Below are 20,342 nucleotides of genomic sequence, written 5' to 3'. Positions count from 1 at the left end.
ATGGGGTCACAAAGAGTCAGACATGACTGAGTGACTGACACAGAACTGTGAGGACAGCTCTTATTTGTCCATTTGATGCATAGTAGTAATATATCAAATGATAATTTCAATATTTTGAGCCCAGGAAACTACTGCAGCTCATTAGTGAATACACAGAAATCTGTTGCATTTCTGTACACTAACCAGATCAGAAAGAGAAATGAAGGAAAGAATCTCCTTTACCATTGGATAAAAAAGAAAATGCTTTATATCTTAGGTAGAAATAAATCTACCTAAGAAGGCAAAAACTGAAAACTATAAGACACTTATGACAGTAATCAAAGATGATACAAAACAGATGGAAGGATATATTACACTGTGTTCTTGGACTGGAAGAATTGATATTGTCAAAATGACTATACTACCCAAAATAACTCTACCGCCCAAGGCAATCTCGCTGTCAAATTACCAATGGCATTTGTAACACCTAGAACAAAAATTTTTTTTAAATTTGTCTGGAAACATAAAAGACCTCAAGTAGACAAAGCAGTCTTTGCCTAATGGATCTGGGAGTATCAGGCTCCCTGATGTCAGACTATCCTATAAAGCTGCAGTCAGAAAAGTAGTGTGGTCCTGGCACAAAAACAGAAATATAGATCAGAGGGAAAGGATAGAAAACCCAGAAATAAGCTCACGCACCTGTGGCCAATTAATCTACAAAAAAGGAGGCGAGAATAGACAATGGTGAAAAGACAGTGTCTTCAACGAGTAGTGCTGGAAAAACTGAACACCTATGTGAAAAAGAATGAAATTACAACACTCCTTAACACCATACAGGAAAATAATATCAAAATGGATTAAAGACCTAAATGTAAGACCAGGTAATATAGAACTCTTAGGGGGAAAAAAATAGGCAGGACACTTTTTGACATAAATCACAGCATTATTTATTTGGATCCACCTCCTAGAGTAATTCCAATCCCAAAGAAAGGCAATGCCAAAGAATGCTCAAACTACTGCACAATTGCACTCATCTCACATGCTAGTAAAGTAATGCTAAAATTCTCCAAGTCAGGCTTCAGCAATACGTGAACCGTGAACTTCCAGATGTTCAAGCTGGTTTTAGAAAAGGCAGAGGAACCAGAGATCGAAATGCCAACATCCGCTGAATCATGGAAAAAGCAAGAGAGTTCCAGAAAAACATCTATTTCTGCTTTATTGACTATACGAAAGCCTTTGACTGTGTGGATCACAATAAACTGTGGAAAATTCTGAAAGAGATGGGCATACCAGACCACCTGACCTGCCTCTTCAGAAACCTATATGCAGGTCAGGAAGCAACAGTTAGAACTGGACATGGACAAACAGACTGGTTCCAAATAGGAAAAGGAGTACGTCAAGGCTGTATATTGTCACCCTGCTTATTTAACTTATATGCAGAGTACATCATGAGAAACGCTGTGCTGGAAGAAGCACAAGCTGGAATCAAGATTGCCAGGAGAAATATCAATCATCTCAGATATGCACACCACCCTTATGGCACAAAGTAAAGAGGAACTAAAAAGCCTCTTGATGAAAATGAAAGAGGAGAGAGAAAAAGTTGGCTTAAAGCTCAACATTCAGAAAATGAAGATCATGGCATCCGGTCCCATCACTTCATGGGAAATAGATGGGGAAACAGTGTCAGACTTTATTTTTCTGGGCTCCAAAATCACTGCAGATGGTGATTATAGCCTTGAAATTAAAAGATGCTTACTCCTTGGAAGGAAAGTTATGACCAACCTGGATAGCGTATTGAAAAGCAGAGACATTACTTTGCCAACAAAGGTCCGTCTGGTCAAGGCTATGGTTTTTCCAGTGGTCATGTATGAATGTGAGAGTTGGACTGTGAAGAAAGCTAAGCACTGAAGAATTGTTGCTTTTGAACTGTGGTGTTGGAGAAGACTCTTGAGAGTCCCTTGGACTGCAAGGAGATCCAACCAGTCCATTCTGAAGGAGATCAGCCCTGGGTGTTCTTTGGAAGGACTGATGCTAAAGCTGAAACTCCAGTACTTTGGCCACCTCATGCGAAGAGCTGACTCATTGGAAAAGACTCTGATGCTGGGAGGGATTGGGGGCAGGAGGAGAAGGGGACGACAGAGGATGAGATGGCTGGATGGCATCACCAACTCAATGGATGTGAGTTTGGGTGAACTCCGGGAGTTGGTGATGGACAGGGAGGCCTGGCATGCTGCAATTCATGGGGTCGCAAAGAGTTGGACACGACTGAGCGACTGAACTGAACTGAACTGAAATGTTCTTCCCAAATCTCACTGTGTAAGTTGGTCAGATAAACTTTGAAGGATTTGAAATTAAATATTACCCTATAATCTACCTTAAAGACTTTCTGTTTATAAAGGTTACATCTTAAAGTGTTTTGATATAATTTATCAACATTTAGTCTAGAATTTGTTGCCGTTTCAGTTGTGTTCAATACATTCAGGAGGTTTTTGAGTATCTTACTGCAAGTAATAATCCATGATTCTTCTCAGAGTAGTATTCTTACACTAGTAAGGCAGAGATTTATAAACCAACAGTTGTAATTCTGGGTAATAAGTAATGCTGTAAAAGCCTATATAAAGCAAGACACAAATGCAGAAGATACAGTAGTTAATTCTTTGTTGGGGAAACACTCAGGTAAAACTAAAATGGAGTAGCATTTGAGCTTGAAGGATGTTAAGATTTTCCCAATAACATATATAATAATAAGTATCAATAGCAATGCCAACATTGAGTGCACCCTTCTATAATCATTAACAACACTAGGAGTTAGTTATTTGACATTTTAATTATTTTTCAAAATGGGAAAATACGAATGAGGAGGTAAAAATAGAAATGGCCTTCTAGGCAATGTTGACTGGTTAAAAATGATGATTGCTTAAGGGAATTTTCGGATGTGACTAAAGATTGTGGCAAGAAGGAGCCAAATAATGTATTATTGTCATCATAAAAACTCCCAAACCATACTGTGTAAAGTGGTTTTCAGGCTTCATTTTTTAAAAAACCCTCACAGCAGTTCCTTGAATTAGGTATTCTGACTTCCGTTTTAAAGAATCCAAAGAAACTTAGATTAAGATAATTATCCCAAGGTCTCATAGCTGGCCAAGCAAGAGAGCATTTAAGTTTTATCTGACTCATAATCTTAATTTTTAATGAAATATTTTAAATAAACACATGATAGTATGAAATACTTAAATATTACCAAAATTTGCTTTTAATTTTTAAAATCTTATAGAACAGTTAAACATTTTCCTTTCACTTCATTTTCCATTCCGTTCCCCCTACGCTTATTTTCTAAGCAGTGCCGCAGTCCTGTGAATCATGTGAATTTGCATTTCAGAACCTCTACAAGTGCTATCATACAACCTGTCCTTTAGCGTATTGCTATTTCACTCATCTTTCTGTTTTTGAGATTTACCCATATTGATCTTTATAAATTCATTTCTTTTGTTTGCTCTGTAGTGATTATTCATTTTTCTGTTTGAGAGATATTATTTCTCATTTTTCTCTTTTATATCAGTGCAACAGCAAATAATCATGTACATATTTCTGTTTAGTTTTATGTAAGTTTATTTTCTTTGAGTAGAATTGCTAAACTATAGAGTATATTTCTTCAGGCTTTAGAGTAGGTATTTCCAACTTGCTCTTTACAGTGTTTATGTTAATTTATACTCACTGTAAGTATATAACATTAGAGCAGAATCTGAAATCACTATGATGTTTTAAAATTTCTCAAGTCTTGTCTTACAAGAAGAGAATTATAAAGAAATTAGAGCATCAGAGATTAGTTATTCCTTATCACTGAATAGATGACAAGCCCAATATATATTAAATGATATAGATTAATTTGGTGAGTATGGGAAAGAACAAGTAGTAGGAAGCAAGAGTAAGAGGAAAGGAAATCAGACAGGGTTGCATTTGGGTACATGTTTTTTCAATTGGAATTTTTTTTCTTTTTTTTTTAAAAAATTGAGAGATTTAAAAAAATTCTATAGTGCTTTACAATTTTCAAAAGTTTAACACATGTGGCTTCATATAATCCTATAAGAACACTTTTTTCCTGCTCTATCCCTATGTTGTACCACCCTGCTTTCCTTCCCGCACTGGTACACTGATTTGTTCTCTTCCTCTGTGAGTCTGTTTCTTTGTTTTATTCAGTAGGCTGTTGTATTTTTTTAGATTCTACATAAGGGATAATCATACAGTATTTGTCTTTCTTTGTCTGACTTCATTTAGCATAATGCCCTCTAAGTTCATCCATGTTGCTGCAAATGGCAAGCTTTTATTCTTTTTTATGGCTAAGTTGTAAATGGCAACCCACTCCAGTACTCTTGCCTGGAAAATCCCATGGACGGAGGAGCTTGGTAGGTTACAGTCCATGGGGTTGCTAAGAGTCCGACACGACTGAGCGACTTCACTTTCACTTTTCACTCTCATGCGTTGGAGAAGGAAATGGCAACCCACTCCAGTGTTCTTGCCTGGAGAATCCCAGGGACACCAGAGGAACCTGGTGGCTGCTGTCTATGGGGTCACACAGGGTCGGACACGACCAAAGCGACTTAGCAGTAGCAGCAGCAGTATTCATTACATATATTTACAACATTTCTATCCATTTCATCTGTTGATGGACACTTAGGATGCTTCCGTACCTTGGCAGTTATAAATAGTGCTATGAACGTTGGGTTCATGAGTCTTTTCAGATTAATGTTTCTTTCAGATACATACCCCAGAGTGGAACTGCTGGGTCATATGATATTTCTGGGCCTCCCAGGTGGCTCAGTGGTAAAGAATCCTCCTGCTAACGCAGGAGACGTGGATTCAGTCCATGGGTCAAAAAGACGCCCTGGAGGAGGAAATGGCAGCCCACTCTAGTATTCTTGCCTGGATAATCTCATGGACAGAGGAGCCTGGCGGGCTACAGTTCATGGGGTTGCAGAGTTGGACATGACAGAGCAACTGAGCACACATAGTGTCTTTACTTTTAGTTTTTGAGAAACCTCCGTACTGTTTTCCAGAGTGACTGCACCAATTTACTTAGCCACCAGTAGCGTATGAGAGTTCTTTTCTTCATTTCCTCACCAGTGTTTGTTATTTGTATTCCTTTTGATGATGGCCATTCTGACATGTGTGAGGTAAATTTTTTTCTTATAATAAAAAGTCATGTGGTAGGCACTCTAGGTCTGGTTAAGCAGCTCCATAAAGCCATCAAGTACCCTTCCTAGTCTGCCATCCTTAGCATGTGGCTTTGATTGTTCCCTTTTCAGGTATTGTGTGCAGACTCTGGACAGAAAGAAGGGGAAAGGGCAGAAGGCATAGGTCAACTGAACCCTGTAAGTCTTACTCAATAGATTTCTTTATGCATCTCATTGGCCAGAACTGGTTCAAATGACCCTTAGCTTTAAGGTTTCTGAAGAGGCAAGTACTTTCCTGAACAAAATCAGAATTCTAGTAGTAAGAAAGAAGATAGATACTGGATAGGCAACTAGCAATGTCCTTCACTGTAATTTATATGAACATTCAATGTTTGATTACATAGTGATTCTGGTTGGGATGGGTGGGAGAGCACATAATAGGTGATTAGTAAATATTTGTTGAGCAAATGAATGAACGTGCTTTTGAATCCCACAATAGGTAACAGCTGTCTTGAATCCCTTCAAGTCTGTCAAGGAACATTGCTTCTGCATTGTGATTTTGAAGGTGAATTTTTCCTTGAGTATTGTTAGTTCAAATTTCATGTCTCTCAAGCTCATTTGCATCTTCCTTTACAGTTTGCTTTTGACAAACCTTTGTTGAAAATGCTTATATAACTAAATGACCTTCTTGCCAATTATGATAGTGCTTAAAGTTTCATTCGGTGTCATGGTTTTCCTGTCTTCAGCTTTAGGGATACACACATGTGATCTACAGGAGCTACAGTTGTAATTATTGTCATGTTTTTCTTTTGTAAGAGCTAAGCCAAAAAATATTGACTATTTTGGGACTAAGAGAAATACAAGCCAGTGAAGAATAATTATTGAGGTCACTTAGTCAGCTTCTTTGTACATGAAGAAGTGAGGATCACTGAGTTTGTAGGATATTCAGAGACACACCACTAGCTGAAGTAAGATTACTGAACCTAGGAGTCTCAACCTAATGTTATTCTTCATTTTATTTTGTCATGTTGTTATTCAGATCAGAATCAGTTTAAAGGACTAAATCATTCACCTCCCCAAAAGCAAAGTGTCATTTTGCCTTTGGTGAGAATCACAGTGAGATTCTGAGTTGCTTTTCGAACCAAATATATTAAAAAAAACATTAAATGGTGTTCCATATTTTTGTATACTCTTTGTATTGAGCTAAAGTTATTGATAAAGATGGTAATCTGTATATTAATCATTATCCAAGATATTTCCTGAATTAGATTTTCTGATACACTAACCAATGCCAATGCATAGGAATTTACTGAACCTGCTTAATATATGGGAAACAGAAGACATTCAGACTAGATCATTCCTACTATGTCTTTAATTTTCGTAGTGACATACATATTTTTAAATTAGTGTATGACCATGTAAAGAGGGTGGAACAGTGAGCTAATTTCAGGTTCTCAATGGTTATCAGCAGTTCTTGAATTTTTTTTACTTGCAATTATGATTTGAACATAAAATGGGTGATTTGTAATAAAAATACTTCTTAAAAGTAATACTGAATTCTCAGTTTAAAGAAGTCTTTATCTCACTTCTCACCATTACATTTCATTCCCATGAAAACTTTGAAACTCTGTCTGCTGTATCAACTTGGCGGGAATCTGTTCAGAAAAAATTGTTAAATTCCTATCTTGGTAAAACTTCATTTAAAATCAGTTTTCCCATTGCAAGGGTTCACTTCAGTTCAGTTCAGTTCAGTCGCTCAGTCGTGTCCGACTCTTTGCGACCCCATGAATCGCAGCACGCCAGGCCTCCCTGCACATTACCAACTCCCAGAGTTCACTCAAACTCATGTCCATCGAGTCGGTGATGGCATCCAGCCATCTCATCCTCTGTCATCCCCTTCTCCTCCTGCCCCCAATCCCTCCCAGCATCAGGGTCTTTTCCAATGAGTCAACTCTTTGCATGAAGTGGCCAAAGTATTGGAGTTTCAGCTTTAGCATCAGTCCTTCCAATGAACACCCAGGGCTGATCTTCTTTAGAATGTACTGGTTGGATCTCCTTGCAGTCCAAGGGACTCTCAAGAATCTTTTCAACACCACAGTTCAAAAGCATCAATTCTTTGGCGCTCAGCTTTCTTTACAATCCAACTCTCCCATCCATACATGACCACTGGAAAAACCATAAAGTCTGACACTGTTTCCACTGTTTCCCCATCTATTTGCCATGAAGTGATGGGACCAGATGCCATGATCTTGGTATTCTGAATGTTGAGGTTTAAGCCAACTTTTTCACTCTCCTCTTTCACTTTCATCAAGAGGCTTTTTAGTTCCCCTTCACTTTCTGCCATAAGGGTGGTGTCATCTGCATATCTGAGGTTATTGATATTTCTCCTGGCAATCTTGATTTCAGCTTGTGCTTCTTCCAGTCCAGCGTTTCTCATGGTGTACTCTGCATATAAGTTAAATAAGCAAGGTGACAATATACAGCCTTGACGTACTCCTTTTCCTATTTGGAACCAGTCTGTTGTTCCATGTCCAGTTCTAACTGTTGCTTCCTGACCTGCATGTAGGTTTCTGAAGAGGCAGGTCAGGTGGTCTGGTATTCCCATCTCTTTCAGAATTTTCCAGTTTATTGTGATACACACAGTCAAAGGCTTTGGCATGGTCAATAAAGCAGAAATAGATGTTTTTCTGGAACTCTCTTGCTTTTTCCATGATCCAGCAGATGTTGGCAATTCGATCTCTGGTTCCTCTGCCTTTTCTAAAACCAGCTTGAACATCTGGAAGTTCACGGTTCACATATTGCTGAAGCCTGGCTTGGAGAATTTTGAGCATTATTTTACTAGCATGTGAGATAAGTATAATTGTGCGGTAGTTTGAGCATTCTTTGGCATTGCCTTTCTTTGGGATTGGAATGAAAACTGACCTTTTCCAGTCCTGTGACCACTGCTGAGTTTTCCCAATTCCCTGGCATATTGAGTGCAGCACTTTCACAGCATCATCTTTCAGGATTTGAAAGAGCTCAACTGGAATTCCATCACCTCCACTAGCTTTGTTCGTAGTGATGCTTTCTAAGGCCCACTTGACTTCACATTCCAGGATGTCTGTCTCTAGGTGAGTGATCACACCATCGTGATTATCTGGGTCATGAAGCTCTTTTTTATACAGTTCTTCTGTGTATTCTTGCCACCTCTTCTTAATATCTTCTGGTTCTGTTAGGTCCATACCATTTCTGTCCTTTATTGAGCCCATTTTTTGCATGAAATGTTCCCTTGGTATCTCTAATTTTCTTGAAGAAATCCCTAGTCTTTCCCATTTTGTTGTTTTCCTCTGTTTCTTTGCATTGATCGCTGAGGAAGGCTTTTTTATCTTCTTTGGTGTTCTTATAGGTAAAATTAGTACTTAATGAATTCTGAAAACATGGCTCAGATTCTCTTAGCACAACTTTAAAACATATATGCCTTGTCTGTAATCTCATTCAAAGATTATGGTATTTACTAAATATGACTTTCATTATACTTAAATTTGCACTGTTCGGTACTCCGTAAAAATTGTAAATATATAGCCAATAATTGGTAAAAAGAGGAGTTAACAGGTAAACATAGTTTCTTTGTAATATATTACATTCTGAAATGTTTATTAATGGCATTTGATAAAGTAAATTGTAATATAATCACGTTAAGGAGTTACACAGTTAAGTCCAATTCTCTGAAGACATTTCATGTCATGAGAAAATGCTAATGTTTCAGTGAGGAAAATGAGGCAGCATGATTCCAGCTTTGTCAAAAAAACATAAAACTAGAAGAAGTAACCTCCAATAAAATATTAATTGTAGGTATTCAGATTGTGGGCATATTTTCCATTTTCTGTACAGAATTGTTACTTTTGTAACCTGATTAAAACATAAAACATTTCCCCACTGCCTTTTTCGTGTTTTCTCAATGAAATGAAGTGGTCTATAACTTGCAGAGAACAGTTGTCAGTTTTTAAAACAAATATGGTCTTTTGGAAATGTTTGATTATGATGTATTCTTAGTTTCATAGTTTTGAGCCATCACTTGAGCTTGAATAAATTATTTGAGCTGTATAAATATTTGCATTTCATTGAGAGCATTGAAATTAAAAGTATAAAGCAGAAATCTTTCTAAATAACAGTTTTTTAATATCTAAAAGTTGTACTTCAGAGTTTGGTATTTTCTTTACTGTCTGATTTCATCTTTTATTGTCAAATGTCCTGTGACAAAAGCCACCTTTTCTAAGAGAGAAACTTCGAATGGGAATATATTTTATGTTATGCCTTATACATTTTATAATCTTGAATGCTTAGATTCATGTAAACTTTTTCTTATTTTTAGAGGAACAGAAAGGAAGTGCAAAGATGAAAAGTGAAGAGCGGCCAATAGATTCAGAAAAATGTTCTACACCCAGTGCTCTAGAAGAGACTACTGTGAAAATAGAAAAAGAAGATGAAAAGGAACTTGTAAAACTGCCAGTCATAGTGAAGCTAGAAAAACCTTTTCCAGAAAGTGAAGAAAAAAAGATTATCAAAGAAGAAAGTGATTCCTTCAAGGAAAATGTCAAACCTGTAAAAGTGGAAATGAAAGAATGTAAAGCAGATCCTAGAGATATCAAAGGTAGTATGGAGAAGTTAGAGCCTGAGAGGCTAGAGTTTGTTAGCAATGTTAAATCTTCTCAAGAAATTACTGAAAAGTCTACTGAAGAAACCGAGAAACTTAAAAATGACCAGCAGGCCAAGATTCCACTAAAAAAACGAGAAATTAAACTGAGTGATGATTTTGATAGTCCAATCAAAGGACCTTTGTGTAAATCAGTTACTCCAACAAAAGAGTTTTTGAAAGATGAAATCAAACAAGAGGAAGAGACTTGTAAAAGGATCTCTACAATCACTGCCTTGGGTCATGAAGGGAAACAGCTGGTAAATGGAGAAGTTAGTGATGAAAAGGTAACTCCACATTTTAAGACAGAACAGATGGAGACAAAGTTTTATGATTCAAAGGAAGATAGTTGCAGCCCCTCTAAGGACAGAAGTGTCATCATGGAGGGAAATGGAGCAGAGTCTGTAAATTCTGTCATTCCAAGTGTAAAAATAGGTGATCTTGAGAAAGAAGTGGTCCCTTTAGGGAAAGATACAGATAATTCAATATCAGTCTTAGAGACCCCGAGTCAGAAAGAGTACATAGACGAAACTGGTCCTTCAGAAATGGAAACCTCTCTTGAGACTGCTGAAGTAGCAAAGGATCTCTGTTTAAAAACTGCTTTATCTGCCACTGAATCCTACAGTATGAGAGTTGAAGAGAAGGCTCCCAAAAGTAAGAAGGATAAGCGCCCACCAGTCCTAGAGTGTCTTGAAAAGTCCAAAAAGACTTTTCTTGATAAGGACATACAAAGATTGAGTCCAATACCGGAGGAGGTTCCAAAGACAACTGTAGAATCAGAAAAGGCCGGGTCTCCTGAGGCAGCTGAAACTTATTCATCGTCTAACGTGACTGTCCACTGTGAGAAACTAGCCTCAGAAGTTGAGTGTCAGAATACAAGTTCACTAGAAGGTCAGTCCCTGGAGAAAGTAGACCCAGAAATTTTAAAAGTGGATTCTGAATCAACAAAGGTAGAAGTGGATAATCTGGACAATGCCCAGACCTCTGGCACAGGTGATCCTTCTGAGACAAAGGGTTCTATGCAAAAAAGCAAATTGAAATATAAGTTGATTCCTGAAGAAGAAAACACTGCCTCAGAAAACACAGAGATAACCTCCGAAAGGCAGAAAGAAGGCATCAAATTAACAATTAGGATATCTAGTCGGAAAAAGAAGTCAGATTCTCCTCCCAAAATTTTAGAACCAGAAACCAAACAAGAGAAGACAGAAAAGGAAGAAGAGAAAACAAACGTTGGTCGTACTTTGAGGAGGTCTCCAAGAATATCTAGACCCACAGCAAAAGTGGCTGAAATCAGAGATCAGAAAGCTGATAAAAAAAGAGGGGAAGAAGATGAAGTAGAAGAAGAGTCAGCAGCTTTGCAAAAGACAGACAAAAAAGAAAATTTGAAAAAAGCAGAGAAGGATACAAATTCTAAAGTAGCCAAGGTAAAATTTCTCCTACTCTGAGCTTTAGTTTTTATTAGAAATATTTGACTTTTAAGTGTTCATGGCTTTTTACTTTTGGCTAAAACAACTCATTCAAAGATAAAACAGCAACAACAAAAAAACTCTTTCTTCCTATATCTGAGATGTCTTATTAGTTATCTCCAGACATTAAATTTCAGACTGTATCATCTTTTAAACATTTTCTCTATTATAGGCAGTACAGAAATATATTCTATTTGTAAGTTCTACAGGTAATACCTAACTTGTAACACTTGAAAAATGAAAATTTCTCACAAACACTATTAACGGTTTGGGCTGCATCTCTTTTGGTCTTTTTTCCATATATTCATGTCTGTGTTTGTAAATATTTCCCATGCACTTAAAAGATAAATTCATTTTTCTGTGAGTTTTTCACTTAACAATGTGTGTCTGAACGTTTTCCCTATCAGTAGATAGAGTCTACCTTCAGTTATTGATGGCCACGTAGTATTCCATAGTGTGGATGTGCCTCAGTTTCTTTAACTCCTCCCTGATTGATTGACATTTAGGTTGTTCCCAATTTTTCACTATTACAGGCAATGCTGCATTGAAGATCCTTTTGGACATGAGTGAGTATTTCTTTAGAATAGAATCCTAGAATTGGAATTACTGGGTCAAGGGACATAAATATTTTAAGTTTTGGTAACTTTTGCTTCTTTACTTTCCAAAAAGGCCCCATTAATGTACCCTCTCATTGCCAGTGTTTGAGAGAGCCTCTGTTTCCCCATTTCAGTTATTAGTCTTAGAGCCAGAATTTTTTTTTTTTTTTCTTCTATGACCCTCTTATTTTAAGCAAAATCTTGTACAAGTCTTTAGCCAGCCTATGGAAAATTTGTCATAATTAAAGTGCTACTTAAAAAAAAAGCGCTCCTTTTGTTTTTGATTTATTTAAGTAATAACATTGTTCTTAATTGTAAGTGGTCCTTAGTTCCTTGAAATACTAAAAAAAATTTCCTCCTGTTGTTAGAGTTATTTTGGTCTTTGGTGAGGACTTAAACTGTAGGAGTGAACTGAAATATGACTTAAAATATTGTGAAGCCAACCAGTAGAAAGCAGTTCCCAACATTATAATGTTAGTTTCTGAATAATGTATTTTTTAAGTTTGTCAGAAATTTTTATGCGGTTCTGATCCATTTCTCTGATATGAGAAATAAATTTTTAATATAACAATGTGTGAGAATATAGTCAGTGTTCAATTATAGAGCCTTTGAAAAGTACATGCCCTTTGACCCAGAATCCTCTTCCAGGAATTTATCCTAACCACAGAGGTTTGTGTAAAGATTTTATATTTGCAAGGATACATTGTTTATGAAGGTGAAAAAATGGAAAACTACCTAAATGTCTGTGTAGTTGTGGATTAGATATAGCTATGTGATGGCATATTATATATATATATAATATATATACACACACATACTCACACACACACACGATGTTAGAATATTTTATCACTAGGGCAAGTATTTAATAAGACAGAATGTTCATTATAATTCTCCCCTCCCAAAAAGTAGAAAAAAATAATGGAAATATATACCAAAATTTAATAGTAAGTATATCTGTTGATGAAACTACAGTAATTTTTTCTTTTCTTCTTTGTATATTCACTAAATATTCCACAATGCGCATGTAATCAGAAGCATGTTTTTTTTTTTTTTTTTTTTTTTACATTGTTATTACATCAAATTGTCCTAATCTTTTATTTTATACAAGGTAAAGCCCAAAGGCAAAGTTCGATGGACTGGCTCTCGAACACGTGGCAGGTGGAAATATTCCAGCAATGATGAAAGTGAAGGGTCTGACAGTGAAAAATCATCTGCAGCTTCAGAAGAGGAGGAAGAAAAGGAAAGTGAAGAAGCCATCCTAGCAGATGATGATGAACCATGCAAAAAATGTGGCCTTCCAAACCATCCTGAATTAGTACGTACCTGATCTCTCTGGACAGTATTCAGATTATTGCCATGCTGTGGTTGAAACATTTTAACTTATCTGGGTTTGATCATTATTTCAATTTTTTGTGTGCAAAATCTTTTATTTCTATTCTCAGATAATAACCTAATTCTAGGGAGGGTCAGGATCTTGCTTTCATTCTTACCTGGCTTTGTAATGATGTTTCTCCACTTAAGCATGCACTGTTAATCTCTTCTCACAGATCAGTTTATTCGGATATTCCTATTCTGGTTTTTTTTGTTTTTCTTTTTTTCTTTAAAATTTTGTTCTTTCCCTTTAAGTTACTTTATAATGATATTTCTGAAGTAGCAGCTTCGAATAAGTAAGACCTGAAGGGCTTGTTGCCTTTCTGTAAAAACATATAAATAAGTCAAGTAATAAACCAGTAGGGCTTTAAACTTTAGAAATGGGTAGTTCTAAAAAAAAAATTAAGAGGATAATTATAGACCGGATATATTCAGAAAAATAGTGACAGATTTGCACAGGAATGTCTTATTTGGAAGTAAGTTCTTCAGAGATTGCCTAAATCAGAAAACCCAGTTCCTCACCTAGATATATATTTTTGCAGTTTATGAGGGCTTTCTAAAGAACCTGTTGAAGAAGCACTCTTGTTATGCCCAGCTGTTCTGTTTTGAATAGATTTTACTTCGAAAGCAAGTTCTACCTATTAAGTAGAAAGAGACATAAAGATGCTTCCACATAGGTAGAGTTGTGAAGAGCAGAAACAAGTTATGTAAAGTTGCTCAGAACAGCTCCTGATACTTGTTGTGGGCTGAGGTAAAGCTATTTATGGTTTAACTTACAGTTTTCTTCCTAAATGTGAAAATCATATCTGGAAACTAAATTAATCGATGAAGTTTATCATATCTCAGTAGTTTCAGGAAGAGATATAGCTCTGAAAAGAATAGGTTTCAGAATTACACTGAGAAGACCCTTCTAAATATTTTTATGATCTTCAAACTGTAAAAATTTTAAGTGGAGAAAGGCAAAGAGAAGATTTGTAATAGTGGTCTTTTCTGCCCTCTAAATCAAGTAAAAATCAACATTTGTGTTCTTTTCCTACCATTTCCTAATTTTTTTTTTTAAATTGAAAGAATGCATTTTGACTAAGGAGGGCATGGCAACCCACTCCAGTATTTTGGAGAATCCCCAGGAACAGAGGAGCCTGGTGGGCTACAGTCCACAGGGTCACAAAGAGTCCGACACAACTGAGTGACTAGGCACAGACTAGGTGGTAATAGATGACAATGACAAAGAGGTGTGAAAAATTGAGAAGTAAAATGAAGTAAGCAGAAATGACATCCAGGAGGTGGAGAAAGTTGCATCCTTCTTAGAATATACAGAGGATTTTTATTCGATTATCTTAGTAACTGCTCTGAAAATCGCATTTGCTGGTTACTGTGCCAAAGAGAATGATGTTGGAAACTGAAGATCTGAAATATGGTTAATTTCATATGCTGGATATTTTAGGATAATCTAATAAAAATCTCAAGCCACTATTGTGTGTTAAGTGGTAGGGGAATGATGCTGAATTAGATGTGGACCTTGGGAGCTTCCTTGGTGGGCCAATGGTTAAGAATCCCCCTGGCAATGCAGGGAACGAGGGTTCAAACCCTGGTTAGGGAACTAAGATCCCGTAAGCTGTGTGGTATGGCCCCGAAACAAACAAACAAAAAAGACCTGTTTAAAAAAAAAAAAGACCTGTTAAATTCCTAATTAACTGAAGGTTTTTATTATTAAGCTTTATGCAGATAAAGAATATAATATAGTGTATTTCTTAGTATCATGCTAAGATACATAGAAATGTCTTTATTTTAACTTAAGAGTTATTGAATATTACCCATAGAGATATGTTGACGTTAATCTATGGTTTATTTCAGATCCTTCTGTGTGACTCTTGTGACAGTGGATACCACACTGCCTGCCTTCGCCCTCCTCTAATGATTATTCCAGATGGAGAATGGTTCTGCCCCCCTTGCCAGCATGTATGACAACCCAGCACAGTTCTGGGTTTCCAGTCTCTGTTTTTATGTTCAAATTAATATTTCTTGACAGCCACTAAACATTTTAATCTTCAGTTTATAGATATTGTTTATCTGTTCTTTAAATTTCTATAAAAGTAGAGGCTATTGATTAAAAACTACCTTTTGTTAGTATCTTATAGGTCTTCCCTTTATTTTTTTCCCCAAAGCAATTCTCAAAGGACCTCTTGTTTTTACAAAATTATAATCTCTGGTTTATTTTTTCTCACATTTGTTAAAGGCACAACCACCTCTCCCCTCCATGAGGATAATATACAAGGGAAGAAATAAATTTCTTCCTGTTGTTTATCCCTTTGTTTCATCCTCTTTTTCATTTCTGCCTACCTTCTTTTTGTCATTTTTATAGATGATGTTATAAATTATGGACCATTATGATGGTACTATGAATAGAATCATGGATTCTATTTCTCTCATATCTTGATTCAGTGGATTTCTTTTAAAACTTGAAGAGCAGAATGTCTTTTTTATTCAAAAGGTCCTTTCCAGTCTCATTTTGCTTTAAAATTTGGAAATTCCCTGGTGGTCCAGTGGTTTGGACTCTGTGCTTCCACTGCAGGGGGCACAGCTTCAGCCCCTGGGCAGGGAACTAAGATGCCGCAAGGTGTGCGGCCTGGCTCAAAAAAGCCCAAAAGATGGTGGTCTTTATTGCATTTTTTTATGTAAGTGGAATTATTTGGCTTAGCATCACTCTAACAATTACATTCTTCAGCTCTATTTTGACCTATTAACTGTTTGGCATGATTTTGTAAATTTTTTTTCCATTCTCTTAAAAAAAAAAAAAAACAGTGATTGGCACCATTATATTTTCTTGTACATGTAACCTTCTTCCTTAAAAATACCTTGGGATTTAAAAAGTTTTTTTAATCACTGTCATGTATATATGCTGAACCAAATGCTATTTTAAACATTAATTACTGCCAGCAAGGTAGGCATAGAATATGTTTCTTGACAAAGCTGTAAGTTTCTTTAATGTGTGTATTACTTCAAAGATAGCCTGCCCATCTTCAGTTCAGTTGATGAACTGAAGTGGCATTCTTTATTTAATTAAATACAAGGAACATTTCACTGTTTTCTCTGTGGCCACTTATTAGCTGTCTTAGCACTGCAGCTTTAGCTAATAGGCAAGAGATAAGTGATTGTGGAAAGGTGTTTAAGATGATACTCATCTGTTTTATGTTTTCAGAAACTACTGTGTGAAAAATTAGAAGAACAATTGCAAGATTTGGATGTTGCCTTAAAGAAGAAAGAGCGTGCTGAACGCAGGTACTGTGATATGTGTGTTAATGTTTAACTTGGGAATTTGACATCAGAATTATCTTCCAGTATAGACTAATGTGTCTGTATAAAGCGGAGATTGGTAAACTCTTACTTGTGGGCCAAATGTGGCCCACTTCTTGTTTTTGTATTGCCACCTAAGAATGGGTCTTGTTTTTGTTTTTAAATGATTAGAAAAAAATCAAAAGAAAAGTCATTTTTCATGGCACATGAAAATTACATATTCTGATTTCATTGTTCGTAAATAACCTTTGCCGTGCTCATTGTTTATATGTTATCTGTGACTGCTTTTGCACGACAGCTACAGAGTTGAGTAGTTGTAACAGAGACCATATAACCCAAGCCTAATATATTATCTGTCCTTTTATAGGAAGTTTGCCAATCCCTGATCTAAAGTTTTTATCATAACCTACTATGAATAAGTATTGGCCCAAGTATTGTGGAGGATATGTATCTAAGTACGTAGGGAGTTCAAGAAAACACAAAGAATTGGTCTACAATTTAGTTTCCCATGGCATCTCTTTGGGTGGGTAGAATTAGCAATGGTGAAATAAAGAGCTTACTGACTGTAAGCAATGATTCCCTTTTCAATATGCCCCTGCAGTATGGTCTAAGGCAGTTAGACCATAGCAGCGGTTAGAAGGCTTCTTGAAGGAGGTAAGATTGGAGTTGAGCTTAATCTTTACAGGAAGCTCATAATCAAGACAGTAAGTTTGTATTTATTTATAATTTTATGTACCTTTTTTGATTAGTCTATTGCTAAACATTCATTCTTTCCTACTGTGTTCCAAACTGAAGAGAAAAGATGAGTAAAACAAAGCTCTTGCTTACCTGGAGCTTATCTTCTGCGTATGAACCAGTGATGCAAATAAGTAGACAAATTGAGGTACATTTAGAGCAATATTGGAACATTGTGGAGGAGCACTGTAGTTCTCCAAGGGCTTGGATTATCAGGGAAGTCCTTGGAACATAACTAGAGGTTATACAGACTGACATGCAGAGAAAGGATATTTTAGGCAAAGAGCACAATAAACGCATAGACAGAGTGTAAATGTGAGAGTAAGAGGGGTGGGGGATGAAGCTGAAAAGGAAACTGAGGGCAGATTGCGACAGCTTTGCATAACTGGCTGGGAAATTTGAATTGTTCTCTAGAGGCAGTGGGGAAGCCATCAAAGGAGAGAGATACATAATCAGACTTTTATTTCAGAAAAAAAATACCCTGGTAACAGCAAGAAGAAGGAATTAGCATTAAGGCCATTGGAATAAAGTCTGTGGGAGTCAGTGAGGTCTGAACTAGATCAGTCATCATGATAATAAAGTGGAGAGGCTGAAGAGAATTTTCATAGTCTTAACCAGTAGGGCTTGATGCCCATGTATTCATGATACGAGAAAAATCTAAGCAGTGTCTCCTTCATTTGTTGCTACTTTAATTTTTACTGCTATCACATAGTATTACCCTGAAAAATTTAGTTTGCTTTCAGGCAAACTCATTCCATAATCCACACACTTTACTCTATACAAAGGTGAACATTAAAAATGGGTTCACAGTCAGAAAAGTAACTTCAGTTTCTTCCACTTGGGATATGTTTTGCTTCTGGAACTTTTTGCTTTACTTATTTTAGCACTGTGTTTGGGACCTTGACTATATTTCCAAATGAATTCTGTGATACAAATACTGTCATCAAGGTTTAATTGGGGTATGTTTATCCTATTGATACTATTTTCTCCAAGTTCTTGCTCATATTTTGTTATTAAACATAAAGTTCTTTCCAAAAAAAAAATAAAAATGGGTTCAAGGACTTCCTTGGCGGTCCATTGGTTAAGACTCGATGCTTCTAATGCAGGGGACATGGGTTAATCAGTTGTCTAAATACCTTTACATTTAGGAACTCTTACTGATAGTCCTGTGTATAGTTATTAAGACTGTTTTGATGTGCAAATTGCTCCTGTCTTAATTTTTGATGGGCTTTCCTGGTAGCTCAGATGGTAAAGAATCTGCCTGCAATGCAGGAGGCCCAGGTTCGATCTCTGGGTTGGGAAGATCCCCTGGAGAATGGAATGGCAACCCACTCCAGTATTCTTGCCTGGAAAATTCCCTGTCCAAGGAGCCTGGCGGGCTATAGTCCATGGGGTTGCGGAGTCAGACATGACTGAATGACTAAACACACTAATTTTTGACACTGGAAGAGATCAAATTAAAGATGCTTCAGATTAGTCATAATTAAGTCATAATTAAAAATTGGACTCAGTCTTCCTGAAATCTACCTGCCCTTCTTAGAAATGAGCAGTTTTCTCATGTTCTGAAGCTGATCTGATGTAAAATTGTACATAGCTAATAGGCTTATTCTTTAAGGACATGGAAGAAAATGGATTCTCTCTAAAAGCCAAGAATGTAAACCACTAAGAATTTGTCTCATGCTCATATTGTATCTGTTTGTCCTTTGGAGGCTTATGATGCTTGTCGGGTTTATATCTGGAAAGATTGGTGAGCATTTACTTTTGCCTCCTATACTTTAGGAAGTGCTGCTCTAGTTAAGAAATACTTTAATTTTAGAAATTTATGTTAAAATGTGCCACGATATTTGTTTACACTGTTGGTCTCCCATTTACTAGTTCATCTAGTTTCTCTTCTATCCTTGATAATCCTCTATACTTAAATGTCATCCTTTGAGAGGACATCTGTAATTGTGTGTGCCTTTAGATCACACACTAAATCCTATATGAGAGACCATTCTGACAAGGCAGGTTAACCGAATTGTTACTATTGTTTGCTAATTTTTCCCCAGAATCTGGTTAACAAAGCCTTCATTATTTATAGTTCCTAATGTATGTTTATATTAGAAGCTCTAAATAGCAAAATATGTGTGTTTCTAAAGTAAATAATACATTAACTGTAAATTTCAGGGGACTTAATCTCTTTTAAAAGTGAGCATTTTTATTCATCCAGTTTCAGATCTGTGAAACAATTTCTCTAGCATTCATCCAAACAGTTCGGAGCCTTGCTTACTCTCTGTGTCATAGTGCTAGAGCATCTTTCCCCTTGTTTGTGCTTTTAGTCAACATATATTGAACATTTCTTGAGCACCTACTTTATGCCAGGCAATGTAATCAAAATGAGGTATACAGTATATGGCTCTGGTATGATGAAAAAGAAGGATGTGTTAGTGAGTAATTAGTAACTAGCCAGCAACTGTCTATAGAACTGGAACTGTGATCTTAGTGATGTCTGATGTTTCAGAAGTCCATGCAACTGATTTGTCAACGTCCCTTCCAGGACTTGGTGCCAGAAATTATTGGGAATTCAAATAGCTCTGTGCTTCCAGAGTACTGTTACTAGTGCTTTGCTAGCACAGAGTTGGGTTTAATCAGGGTTGGCATTTTCGAGGTAATGTAACAGAGGGAAGGAGAGAAAAAGACAAGGAATTTGAAAGTGTGTGCAAAGGAGTATTTATAATGATGGAGCATGAAGTCTAAGTGAGGTAAGGGGGAAAGTAAGGATACAAAGGGAGTGCCAAACAGTGAATAGAGAGTAGGGTCAGTGGGTAGAGGTTCCACTGGAGTCAGGGAGTTGTCAAAATCAGTGTACTAGAGGGAGTCAGCTGGAAAGCGAGTTAGTAGAAACCAGAAAACAGGTTCCTTGAAATTGAAATCTTAGAAGGCGTGTGGTAATAGTAAGGTCTGAGCCCAATATGATCATTGAACTATTTGGTGAGATGGAATGGAAGATGTAACTTTCCATAAGGTTACTAAGCAAGAAAATGCTTTGAGGAGAAATCATTCTTACCTTTTAAGA

The 20,342-nt window shown here is 36.6% G+C and overlaps 1 protein-coding gene across 6 annotated transcripts in view; it reads left to right on the top strand.

The window, feature by feature from the left end:
- RSF1 (remodeling and spacing factor 1) overlaps positions 1 to 20,342 on the top strand; it is a 148,176-nt gene that overhangs the window by 103,344 nt on the left and 24,490 nt on the right. For 3 of the 6 annotated variants that reach the window (XR_015158156.1, XM_086385757.1, XM_086385758.1), the window contains exons 6-9: positions 9,502 to 11,246; positions 12,996 to 13,202; positions 15,113 to 15,217; positions 16,458 to 16,537. Coding sequence is in view for 5 of the 6 variants with exons in the window: in XM_086385757.1 (XP_086241883.1) it covers positions 9,502 to 11,246; positions 12,996 to 13,202; positions 15,113 to 15,217; positions 16,458 to 16,537 (2,137 nt within the window). In the remaining variant the exon portion in view is untranslated. Of the gene's footprint in view, positions 1 to 5,282; positions 5,349 to 5,649; positions 5,716 to 9,501; positions 11,247 to 12,995; positions 13,203 to 15,112; positions 15,218 to 16,457; positions 16,538 to 20,342 lie in introns of all 6 variants that reach the window. The other 3 variants (XM_086385755.1, XM_086385756.1, XM_086385759.1) reach the window with 3 other exon arrangements.

Source organism: Bos grunniens, chromosome 29, assembly GCF_055505025.1.
Source record: "Bos grunniens cultivar Pamir isolate PY7600 chromosome 29, Bosgru_T2T1.0, whole genome shotgun sequence".
NCBI lineage: Eukaryota > Metazoa > Chordata > Mammalia > Artiodactyla > Bovidae > Bos > Bos grunniens.
The sequence above is the reverse complement of the archived record's forward strand: the minus strand, read 5'-3'. Positions and strand labels throughout refer to the sequence as shown.